We start from the raw sequence: 13,231 nt of genomic DNA, 5'->3' as shown, positions 1-13,231 counted from the left end.
TAACTATTCGGTAAAGTTTTCTCATTGATGAACGCCGTCCGGTTGCCTTTCATTTCTTATATTTACCTCATTTTCACTTTGGTAGATAGTTCTCTGAAACTTATATTATCAAGATGCTTGATTTCTTGATTGACAACATATTTGTTACGTTCGGAGGACGTGTTTTTCAACAGACTGTCGGCATCCCAATGGGAACAAGCTGTGCTTCTGTACTTGCCGACTTATTTTATTATTATTATGGGGCTGACTTCATGCAGGAACTTCTTATGAAGATAGATATATAAGAAGTTAGCAATATCCTTTAACTCTACTTTCCGCTATTATACTATAGATGATGTTCTTTCACTAAATAATTCAAAATTTGGTGACTATGTGGAATCTATCCCATCGAACTAGAGATAAAGGATACTACAGATACAGTTAAATCATCTTCATATCTTGACTTACATCTAGAAATTGACAATGAGGGTCGGTTGAAAACGAAACTTTACGACAAAAGAGATGATTTCAGCTTTTCAATTGTGAACTTTCCATTTCTAAGTAGCAACATTCATTGACATTCCAGCAGCACCTGCATACGGGGTATATATCTCCCAATTGATACGATATTCCCGTGCTTTCATTTCCTATTATGATTTTCTTGATATATAGAGGGTTGCTTCTCACAAGGAAGCTATTAAACAAAGAGTTTCAAATAGTAGAGTTGAAGTCTTCCTTTTGTAACTTTTACGGACGCCATCACGAGCTGGTGAATAACCGTTTCACAAATGATATCGGATATTTTCCTTACGTCGTAACTACAACCCCCTTCCCTTTCATCAATGTGACCTACTAAATTAGAGTATTTACCGGATTTGATATCACATAAGCAACAGGACGGGTGCCACATATGCAGTAGGATCTGCTTACTCTTCCGGAGCATCTGAGATCACCACTAGTTTTTTTTGTTTGGGTTCATGTTGTTTATTCTTTAGTTTTTTATGTTGTGTCATGTGTTCTATTGTTTGTCTGTTTGTCTTTTTCATTTTTAGCCATGGCGTTGTCAGTTGGTTTTAGATTGATGATTTTGACTGTCCCTTTGGTATCTTTCGTCCCTCTTTTGTCTCGTTGGCAATCATACCATATCTCCTCTTATGTATAATTCACAAAATTGAACTGTTAGTGATAAAACTTGCTTCTCTGATGAATATTTTTTTACTCTTTCAAAGATTGCTTTATCAGCAGTACTTAGATGCAAATCTTACCATTATCTAACCATATTTATAGATATAAAAAGGTCATGTTATACAAGTGTTTACTGCACTGAAATCGATGATATATTGTTGAACAGAATAGCATCAGATATTTAACAATAATTAATGGTTGAATACTGTCAATTTTCCTCTGAAGAGGGAATGTTTAACATATACAAACATAATTAAATTATTGTTTTTTATCAGAGACGTGCAAGTCCTTCATCTGGCGTAAAGCAACTAACAATCAATCCTTCATCTTGCAACAAACCACAAAGGGTCTTAGGAATGAAATGTGTACGTCGCACAAATCTAAACCATTTTCAAATTGTGGTCTCAAATGCCATGACTTTTTTTCATATTGGTATTGAGGAAAATCATACATACATGTGTTTGAATCATATTCATGCGGTCTTTTCTCATCATTTGAACATATTCCATAATATCAATGAAACCAACATTCCTGCTATTTTCATTAAGAGCATCCACAGCTATGAATGTGCCTGTTCTACCAACTCCAGCGCTATAAAATACATGATACATATAAATGAGTGTAGAATTCTATTACAAAAGTGAAGAGAAGGATAAATGTTTTAGGCCCTGAAATTGCTCAACGGGAAACTTCTTAAGATCTGTTTATTTTTTAATAAACAAGAGGCTCTCAAGAGCCTGAATCGCTCACCTTAATTTTTTTTTGGTTAAATCTCTCATCAATGATTATTTTGGTTTTTTAATTTATTTAAATGTTCTTTGAATCGTCCTATTTTCTTCAAAAGCAAAAATAAAAATCATTTTCTCCTTTGTTCTATTTAAGCCATAGGAGCTATATGTTTCTTGACATACAAGGAAATACAATATAAAATTTATACTAGATACTCTGAAACTCATTTAGCCTACGTTTGACTGAAATTGATACAGCAGTTTCAAAGGAGAAGATTTTTTAAAGTGAGTCAACATGATGAACAAATTGTGAAAAAAGTCTTTAAAGGGCAATAACTCCTTCAGGGGTCAATTGACAATTTTGGTCAAATCGACTTATTTGTAGATCTTACTTTGCTTAACATTTTTGCTATTAACAGTTTATCTGTATCTATAATAATATTCAAGATAATAACCAAAAACTGCAAAATTTCTTTAAAATCATAAATTCAGGGGCATTATACCTGAAAAAACCGTTACTCAATTCGGCTGAAAATTTCAGGACAGGTAGACCTTGACCTAATAAATACTTTAACTTCTTGTCTTGTTTGCTCTAAATGCTGGAGTTTTTGAGATATAAGCCAAAAACTGCATTTTACCCTGTGTTCTATTTTTAGCCATGACGGCCATGTTTTTTGACGAAATAAAAAATAAAACACAAATTTTATTTTATACACCCCACTGATCATTCAGTTGAAGTTTGGTCATATTAACTTATTTGTAGATCTTACTTTGCTGATCATTTCTGCTGTTTACAGTTTATCTTTATCTATAATAATATTCAAGATAATGACCAAAAACTGCAAAATTTCCTTAAAATTACCAATTAAGTGGCAGCGACCCAACAATGGGTTGTATGATACATCTGAAAATTTCAGGGCTGATAGATGTTGACCTAATGAACATTTTTACCACATGCCAGATTTGCTCTAAATGCTTTCGTTTTTGAGATATAAGCCAAAAGCTGCATATGTTCTATTTTTACAATGGCGACCATGTTTGTTGATAGATCAAAACTTCGGATACAATTTATAAACTAGATACCCTAAGGAACATTCAGATAAAGTTTGGAAGTATTTGGCCTAGTCGTTTCAGAGGAGAAGATTCTTGAAATCGTTTTCCACGACAGACGACAGACGACGATAGACAACGGACGACGACAGACGACGGACGACGACGGACGCCAAGTGATGGCATAAGCTCACCTGGCTAAAAACAGATTAATATACTCTGAATGCTTGAGTGCAATATGTCAATTGCGAAGGCAATATTTATCAATTCAACATCAATTTGTCGATAGTAGAATTCTATTAAATGACTTGCACGACAAATAACGATATCACATAAATTCTCGGAAGCAGCATGCACTTCAAAAGGAATTAAAAACCAATTGTTCAGAGAACAATTGAAAGTCTTTCCACAACAAAGAAATTCTGAGAAGAAGATGGTTTCGTCATACTGATGCAATAAATAATGGTTTAATTATATTTTTTAGTGATATAAGGGTGTCATATGATAGCTTCTTTTACACTGATTCCAAAAATATATAGTTTCTATATACTTTTGTATGTAAAAAGGGAGATAATTGGCCACTTCCGGTTTGTTGGAAGTCATTTTTAGTCTTCATTAATCAGTTAATGTATCTATATGACAAACTATATGGATTCTTTGTACTTTTTATATGAAAAAAATGCAAAAAAAGCTACTTCCGGTTTACTCAAGGTCACTTCCGGTAGTCATTTTTCAAGGTCATTTGTAACCGAACCTTTTGCACAAGGTCAAATGCCTTTATAATGAACTTACTTGAAGTTATAATCAAATAACCTCATATTAAGACATTTCAGGGGCACTAACTCCTATAAGATGCCATTAAATTGTATAAGACAGAATGTAGCTAATCTTTATTACAATAAAGCAAACATTTTGCACTTGTTCTTCAAAGTATATCTTTAAAAGTGTCGGAGAAAATCTCAAAACAAGGTAATTTCAAAATTTAGAACTTGACCTTGACCTTTGACCTTGACCTCATTTTCTAAGTTAGGACCAAGAGGACTCAAATAAAAACATTCCAGGGTTATACGGTTAATTGTTTATGAGTTAAAAAAACATACCGACAAATTTATTTTGTAAAGGTAGATAACTCCTATAAAATTTCATCGAATCGCTTCGATCCAAATGAGCCAAATATTCCTGAGGATGTAACGAACAAGTTAGAAAAAGAAATTTGTCGATATCTTTTTTTGTTACGAAGGAGATGCACACAGATGATAAACAGTGAATAGGGAGATAACTCTTACAAAGATAAAGGTTCGGCTTAGCAGGGTGAAATTTAAAAGCGCATAAACTATACGATACAATTTGAGAAATATCTAAGCGACATATTGCGAAACAAACATTTATCGCAACAACAAAATTTGGCGGAAAAAAAAATAATAATCAGAAGAAAAACAATAAGTCTTTCCACAGAAAAGTGGAAAGACTTAATAATGTGTGAAATGAGAAAATGACAATTATTAAGTTAAACTTATCACGTTTGTCATAGATTTAGGTATAAGTCGGTCATTTGTCCCAATATCGAGTAAAATAGTAAGATTTGAATCCGACCTCCTACTTTAGTAGGGTCGTTAAATGGGATGTATGATATGAAAACACTGAATAATCAAACGCACTTTCTCCGTTTGCGTACTTTACAAAATGGTTGTCTTTTAGTCGAAAACAAAATCCTGCAAACGAATATACATGTTTATCATATACTTAGACTAAACAACATATGATTTTTACTGTATGATAATACCATTAAATTAACGTAAATTCCATATTTTTCGAATTGGTCCTTAGCGGGCTGATATAAAAAGTTTTATCACATGCTTCGATTGTTATCACATGCCTTTCCGTAACGTTATCACATGGCATTCCGTTGGTACTCGACAAATTCCGGAAATTACACCTCAATGCTACGTTTTCAGTGAAAACCATTACAAAGGAGTGTACAAAACAATCATTTGGATACTGGAAAGTATATTTTGTGAAATAATAAAACAAAACAAAAAACAACAAAAAACAAAGAAAAACAAACATAATTATTATTAAATAAATGCATTGTTTAAAAGATTCAAACATAATTTGGAAAGTTACTTTAAAAAGTTGCCAAACAGTCTTCATTATGTGTATTGTTAATTTTTGTTTGTTTTTGTCGATTCTTCCATACTAGAATGTGTTTCTTTTCTGTTGAGGCAAATGATAGAAACACTTCATATCGAATGTACTAAATTTGGGGTCCGACGTCCGTGAACTTTTTAATCTTTGAACTTCTATTACAGAACCACGTAAAAGGATCAATATACGAATCAGTTGTTTTTCGCCATTGTTGAAGCATATGATAAAAAGATCCTAACATGTCATTTTTCATATCGCATGAATTATCAGCACTCGGTCAATATCAGCCCTCGAGCCATGCGGCTCTTGGGCTGATATTGAACCTAGGGCTGATGATACATGCGATATGAAAAATGCTATGTAATAATCTGATAATATTTGAATTAAGACATGAGATGTATTATTATTCATGACTACAATGACTGAAAAATATATCCACTAAAAAAAAAATCAGATGTTTGGATAACTCTCATATTTTCGTGTTATATAGTCCATGTAGTATATGTTTCTACCTGCAGTGGACAACCATTGGACCATTCATATCACATGTTACGCTTTTCACTTTCCTGTAAAATGTGACCAGTTTGACGCTATCTAGAACACCATGATCTGGCCATTCAGTGAAATGAAAATGATGAACTTCCCTTTCTTGCTTGTTCTACAATTATAAGAAGTAAGAACATTGAATTTAAGTTTAGTCTATTTTTTGTTCTACAATACCGTGTATATATTTATAAGCAGTAAACACTACATTATTGTTTATTAGCATATACAGAAATAGGTAAATACTCGTTATTTGATACATGTATGAATACCTTCTCTTTCTGAATAATACTAATTCAATGTGTTCTCTTCGTTTGTATTTAATAAACCGTAATGCAAACAAATCCGGGAATCTGTTGATGTGAGTTATTTTTGCGGTATAAATGTACGCGGAGTTTAAGATGAAATTAAATTGAAAGTTTGCTCGTTATTGCAACTCTTTTAAATCAGTAACAGTTACTGACATACTGTTGCTGTCAAAGTGAAGCTACGTTTTTGACCTCAAATGATTATCAATGTAAAACTTATTGCAAAAACTGTACCAACATTTTGATGTGCATTGAAATTATTGGATTAAAATTACCGTTTTATTGTAAACAACAATTAATCTGTACACAAAAACTGTATGATACTTCTCCTTGGTCATTGTAAGTCTAAAGTTGTCTACAATGGTTGCTTTATCGACAGATTCAGGCCAGTACTGCTCACATTTTTTCTAAAATACAAAAGTTCAAAAGTGCATGTGACATGAAGATAATATATTGACATATACAATTAAGATTGTTTGACTAATACTATGATATGCACTGTACACCAATGCATTAATACCTAAATAAAACAAAGACTAGATATTTATGTTTTATTATTCACACACCTATTACCCCTGGCTTTAGTCATTTTTAAAAATAATTGTTATTCAATTTGTAAGCAAAACATACTCAAACAAGTAAGATCTACACTGTACGATCGGTGATGATCTTGATGATCTTCTTAATTGGGCAATTTCGTTTTTATGTGATATCATAATGTCTTTATATAATTATGAAACACAAGTTTACCACTGGTATATTTTTTGTTATCGATAAAGATGATACGTACAAAACAAGAAATACCACTAGTAAAGCATCAGTCTATTTTTGGATTTATCATGTAATTCGGTAATATTCAGAACCAGACCATGTTAATTAGGAGATAACTGTATTGTATTTTAAGCTCCGACGGCATCAATTGGGGATTTGATGGTCGCAAATTAAGTTTATTATTAGCGGAGACAGTAAACGGATATTTGCGACCATCAAATCCCAAATTGATGCCGTCGGAGCTTAAAATACAATATTGTTATCTCCATTCTAATGAAACTGACAGAAAACAACGTTAAAACATGTATTTAAATCTTTCATATGCCGTCTGCGCTTGCATGTACGTCCCATAGCATCAATTGTCAATTGATGCCATGTAAGAAAGTGACGTTATCCAATCAAAATGAACGTTTCAAACGTTGTTGCATTATAATGTAACATAATATATAGCCCTGCATTGTACAAGACCGTCATGCTGAACATGATTTTTTAACGTGCTAATTCACATGTAACAGTCCACATGAAATCTTTTCACCTTACTCGGACACATGATTTCGACTCCAAACTAACCAGTTTTGCATTTTACTCATTAATGATATGTGCTTAGCGGAGAACAAACACAGCAATTCTCTGTTTAGCAATTTTTGATATGCCTCAGCCGGGGTTCAAACCCCCAACCAACTGCACTGGAGGTGAACACACTATTACGAGACCATCAAAGTGTTAAGACATTTAGAATCTGCTTATACTAAATTCAGAATGTTCATTCAGTTGATATTCACATTTACACGGCAATACATTCTGAAATATCTGAAGGGCTATTGAACATTTATTGATTTACTGCAAGCGTTATGTGTCAACAATACTTAATTTACCACAGTGGATGAGTCTCAGAACTGACTGAAAGACTGACAATAACATGTGCATCGATGTCTATGAATCTGTCTGTCCTGTCAATACAACCACTAAAACCGACACGCGAAACCTCGCATAATTAAATATCATGAATATATCATACAGGCGGATGGAAGGATGATAAGAGCCATGATTTTTCTTCCTTGCGACTATCTCACCGTGCTTTTTAGCTGCGCAATTATCGCATCATTACAATGAGACGAGACCAGGCATTATCAGCGACTTTACAATAACTGAGGAGAAGTTATCAGCGACGTCACTGTGTGAGAGGAGACGTTCTTGATATTGCTTTCGTCAATCGTAAAACTGTCTAAGGGAAGGAAAATCGATCAGTAATAGACCGATTATTTATACTAATTAGCCCCCAAACTGCACATTTATGATTACTGATGAAACCGTTTACATTGAGCTGCTTATGTGATTAATAATTACGTTAATATATATAACCTGAACACTTTGGTAAAAAAAGTTCACATATGATGTCACTATGAATTAAGACAACAGAAGTATCCTAAATAGATTAGTACAACACATATCAAGGTAACAAACGTCCATGTTTACTAAGGGGTTCAAACCAACTCCATATCTACTGCGATTGGTTGCATCAGCATTGGATAAGTCTCCTAATGCGTATATATTTTTTTCATTCAACTATCTGAGAACCTAAATACACATTGATGACTTTAAACTCAAAACATCTTATACATGGGACTTAATATATAATGTGACTGAAATTAGTAATATTAATAGAAGTACATACCCTTCTCCCTTCTTCTAGTTGCGTTACCATTACTATTTTGCAAACATTTTCTTGCCATATCATATGCCAGAAATCTCTTATGGTATTCTTTTTTGGACCTACGAACAAAACAAAAAGCGTTAAAGGACTTAAACAATAGTAGAAAATGCATAATATATCATGTGTTCTGTTTGAACCTGAATAATACATCCAAACCCCTATAAATTTATAAGTCGTAATGATAGAAGATTCGATTTAAACTATATTCTAAAGCGTTTGCTACAAAGCAAAGAAAATATTTTATGAACCAACTAAAATTTTACAATGCCCTAACTGCTGTAAAAGGCACTTTTTCTAAATTTTAGTAAAAAATCACGCCAGTTTAGCATGTTTTAAACAGACATGAAATATAAAAAATACTGACTTAAATTGAATACAAATCTACCTTTTTAATTATCAAACTATTAATATAAACATGATAAACGAACCTTGTGTTGCTATGTATGCCCTTTCTTTGCTATAGCTCTGAAATCAAAAAGGCTGGATATTGTTAGAAGCAGAATGACAATAAAAACTTTTTTTTTATTAACTACACTGTCAATACTTTTATATCATTCATCCCACTTTCAAGCATGGTTGTAATTTCAACAATATTAGCTTACCGACGTTTAAATCTCTTAATGGTTAAGAGGATCAATTAGGAAAATAAAAAGAGGCAAGCGCATGAACTCCAAAAGGATGAAAATCGTTTGCGTGAATAGAATAAGGCGTCTTCTCCAGTACTACCAGCTATGCAATTCTGCACTTAGTAAAAACAAACGATGTCAATGACTTCATTGCATGAAGAAATGTTATGGACTCTGAAATATATATTACACTTTTATTGTTTTTAATTTACTTGACAATATAAACGTTATAAAAGAGTTATATAAAGGGCACTTATCTTACATCAATGTAACTAGCGTTTATGTAATCATATTTGTTATCTCTAGTCAGCACAACCCTGGAGTGATCATCTACAAGAACAAAATTACGTTTTTTACAATATTTATGTATTCTTAACGTGTTCACCAAAATGTACACGTAACACTATTTTTTTATACATATGACATAATTCAACACTTACATTGGAAATCGTACATTTAGAATTATAGTAAAAATTGTATAGTTAGAACATTCAAGGATAACTCTATTTATCAATTTAACAGTTTATTTGTGTATTCATGTATTAATGTATTCATTGGTACATTTGTCGCTATTATTTGTTTGTTCCTCTGTCCTATATTTTCTCTAATTTATTTATTGTAATCCTGTCGTGTTATGTTGTCATTTTAATGTAATATTAACACTGCCATTAAAGCGGAAGGTTTGGCATGCCATAAAACCAGGTTCAACCTTCCATTTTTTTCTTAAAATGTTCTGTACCAAGTCAGGAAAATGGCCATTGTTACATTGTAGTTCTTTTCTGTATGTTTTACATTTCGGTGTTGTGTCTCTGTCGTGTCGAAGTTCTCTTATATTTGATAGGTTTTCGTTTAGTTTGTAACCCGGATTTGTTTTTTCTCTCTATCGATTTATGAATTTTGAACAGCGGTATACTACTGTTGCCTTTATTTGTGTATTCATCATGATCGTAAAGATAAATATAAATATATAAAAAACAAAATAGTGAAGAAAAAAAGGAGTAGCAAACATATTTGTCTTTTAAACTGTAAAATGCATACATGTATGTTCATTTAGAATAGTTAAGAATAGTTATATGCTTGTTTACTTATTTATCTAGTTATTCATTCATTAATTTATTAATTAATCAAAATATCAAAAAATATAAAACTGAATTATATAAAATAAAGTAATAGTGGAGAACAAAATGAGAAAAAAAATTTGTTTTTCGAACTTAGGGACATGAACAGTGAGCTATTTAAATACCCATGCTACAGAGATTATATGTGTGCCTACGTTTAAGACTATTGTTCGATACAGATTATAGGTATACAAATAATGAAGCGACAATACGTACATGGCCATGTTGTAAGAAAGCGATTTTTAACTTTGTTTTCTTCTTTTGAACCTTCAGCGTGAGCATATACAAGTCCCTTAGGTAAGAGCTAAAAAAGTAAAATGTTATCATATTAACACATCCGTTTTATTTAGTAACAAGTTCGACAAAAAAGACAAGATACCAGCTGAACAACCCGCAGTCAACATATAGTCTCTTATATTCTAATTGTTACAGTGATGTGGCTTTAACACTCTTTATTTATGATACAAGCCTACCGGTACAGTTAGTAATCATATTCTTCAAATGTATAAAATGTAAGATGTTTGAACATTTCTTTTTGGCTGTTAACATAGATTTTATTTAAATTACAAATACAAAAAAGAAAATCTGTAATTACAATGAGATTACACTTATGGTTCTACATACTGCGAATACTTAAAGTTTGAAAGTGAACACGGTTAAAAAGTTGCTAGACTGCATATGACGAATCGTTCAATTCCAGATCTAGTGGTGTTAATTTTAGTCATTGCGAATTTGTTCTTTGAAGTATTAGAATATTAATCTCAAACTTGAGTACTATTAAATCGGAACTATGCGTCTTTCGTCATATTACTGATGTTTATAAAAGTAACAATCTGATAAAATAAGTACTATTTGACTGCTTTTACTGTTTGTTATCATGCACCGCCGTAAAACACTGTCTCTGGTAATGTGATTGAGCATTGCAACTATTGAATGAATTGAGTCTTAGACGGTTATCCTGATTTGTACGACCTCTGAAGAGATCGAACAATAAATAAATAAGTCATGTTCAGTCCCCCCAACTCAATTTTTCACTTGTCCACTTATTGCAATTCAGTCTTTGTATACGTATTAGCCTTATCCAACATTCGGCATCATGTTAATTTGTACATATAGTTAAACAGATTTTAATGAACTGCAAGTAAATTTTCAGAAAAAAAGGTACACATTCTACTACAGTGAATGAGTCTAAAATTTGATTGACAGACTTTAAAGGACTATATGATTGTTCTTTATTTTTTTAAGAGCTGTTCAAATCAAAATGATTTTTCAGATAAAAATTGTTTAACGAGGGACAAATGTTTAAATACACGTTAATATCGATATATTCTGCGCGTACATGACTAATGCATGGAACTTGTTGTCCAATGATTGTCGTTGTTTGCTATTTCTCATTAAAATGTTATTTCTCTTAAAATTATTCGTGAAATGAGTATTGTTTCTCGCGTTATTATTATCAATGTATTGTGTTCAATTGTTTATAGATTATTGAATTTATGTATTGTTAAAGTTCGTTGCGATGTCTGTATTTTTAACTGTGACCTGTTGGAGTATAATTTTCCTTAATTCTGTTATGTTCAACAATGAACAAAGTTTTTCGCATTCTAAATTACACATGAGGAATTTATCTTTACATCAAAAAAATATGATTTCTAAAATTTGATATTCAATAGAAAAAAGATCATCTCGTAATGGTTAACACAGAAAATTGATTCCGTACCTCGTATTCATTCTTGAAACCTTCTTCCTTTCTTTTCTCGTTGATAACCTTTTTAAGGTCTGCTATAGGTATTTTATATTGAGTAATTGATTTTTCAGAAGGTATATTATTATAAACGTTTCCTTCTTCTTCCTCGTCATACTCTTCTGGATATTCGTCAATTACTTCTATAACACCTGTTTTACTCTCTGTTTTACCAGCAAATGGAGGCTTTTCCTTAGCTAAATTTTGTTCGCTATCTAAATTGAGACATAAATCCTCCGTCTTAAATGCAGCGTTATGATCTTAAAGTGAACCGAAAAACAGATGATTGTTGATGAATATTTTAATGATGAATATTATAAATATGTTATAATGACCGTTCTAAGATATATTAAATATGCTCTTTTTAGATAGATGATTAAAATACATCACCTCCTCTTGATACAAAACCACAACAAGAACAATAAAACAAATCAATAAAGACAAACAAAATAACAAAAACAAAACAAAACAAAACAAAACATTCGAAGGTTTTTGTTTTTCCAAAAGTAATTTTAGTCATAATTTTACATAAACATCGAGGGAAAAAATAATAATTTATATATTTAATTAGTCAATGTTAACAAGAACGATATTCACATAAGAATGATATTAAATTGATAAAATTAACATATTCAGCTAAATATCAGTATATACTCACCGCAATACGTGTTTTCCTCGCTTTTACTTATTTTGTCTTGATTTCTAATATTCTTTTCTTTTCTTGGTTTAGATCGTCGCCTACAAACGAAATTAATGACACAACAGTTTTAAAATGTATGTAAGTATACATATGATACACTTTGATGTGATGCTCAATTTAAGATTTTCTTTTAAGTATTTTGTAAACTATTGATTGTGTTAATTGAGTATTATGTATTGTGTAGTTCTACCTATTTCGATTTAAACATTATGTTTGTATTATTATCATTAAGTTTAATTTGCGTGTGTGTGTGTGTGTTTGCACGTTTTGTTTACTTATTACTTTTAATATTGCAAAGTTTAAATTGTTTTTTTAAACGGTTTTCGAGTACTATAATAGTACCTTCATTAATTTTATAACCTTTTGTGTAAACAATTCAATGTGCTTTGTTGTAGACAAAAACGAATTATTTAAACTAAGCTTCATCTCACAATCTATTTATTACGTGATTTTTGTTGTCAAAAATTCTTAATGGTTACACAGCATTTACTAAAGAGATTAATTTTCTCGCTTGAGCCGGTACGGCGTAAAAGAAGAGGGACGAAAAACACCAAAGGGACAGTCAAACTCGTAAATCTAAAACAAACTGACAACGCCATGGCTAAAAATGAAAAAGACAA

General features: G+C 31.6%; 1 protein-coding gene across 1 annotated transcript; it reads right to left on the bottom strand.

Moving 5' to 3' along the window:
- Positions 1-619: 619 nt before the first annotated feature.
- LOC139492925 (receptor-type tyrosine-protein phosphatase T-like) lies at positions 620-12,393 on the bottom strand. The gene is made up of 10 exons (XM_071281074.1): positions 12,387-12,393; positions 11,888-12,171; positions 10,384-10,471; positions 9,312-9,379; positions 8,852-8,888; positions 8,385-8,482; positions 6,214-6,345; positions 5,600-5,745; positions 1,620-1,755; positions 620-673 (listed from the first exon to the last, which is right to left on the bottom strand). Exons 1-10 carry the CDS (start codon positions 12,391-12,393, stop codon positions 620-622), a joined length of 1,050 nt encoding a protein of 349 aa, XP_071137175.1.
- Positions 12,394-13,231: the final 838 nt, after the last annotated feature.

Source organism: Mytilus edulis, chromosome 10, assembly GCF_963676685.1.
Source record: "Mytilus edulis chromosome 10, xbMytEdul2.2, whole genome shotgun sequence".
NCBI lineage: Eukaryota > Metazoa > Mollusca > Bivalvia > Mytilida > Mytilidae > Mytilus > Mytilus edulis.
Note: the sequence above shows the minus strand (reverse complement) of the source record. Positions and strands in the feature narration are given on the sequence as shown.

Coding starts and splice junctions, on each gene's coding strand:
- LOC139492925 (XM_071281074.1), bottom strand. Junction 8,889..9,311: donor TAAACGCTAGTTACATTGAT/GTAAGATAAGTG, acceptor TTTTGATTTCAG/AGCTATAGCAAAGAAAGGGC. Junction 5,746..6,213: donor TTGTTGTTTACAATAAAACG/GTAATTTTAATC, acceptor TTATAATTGTAG/AACAAGCAAGAAAGGGAAGT.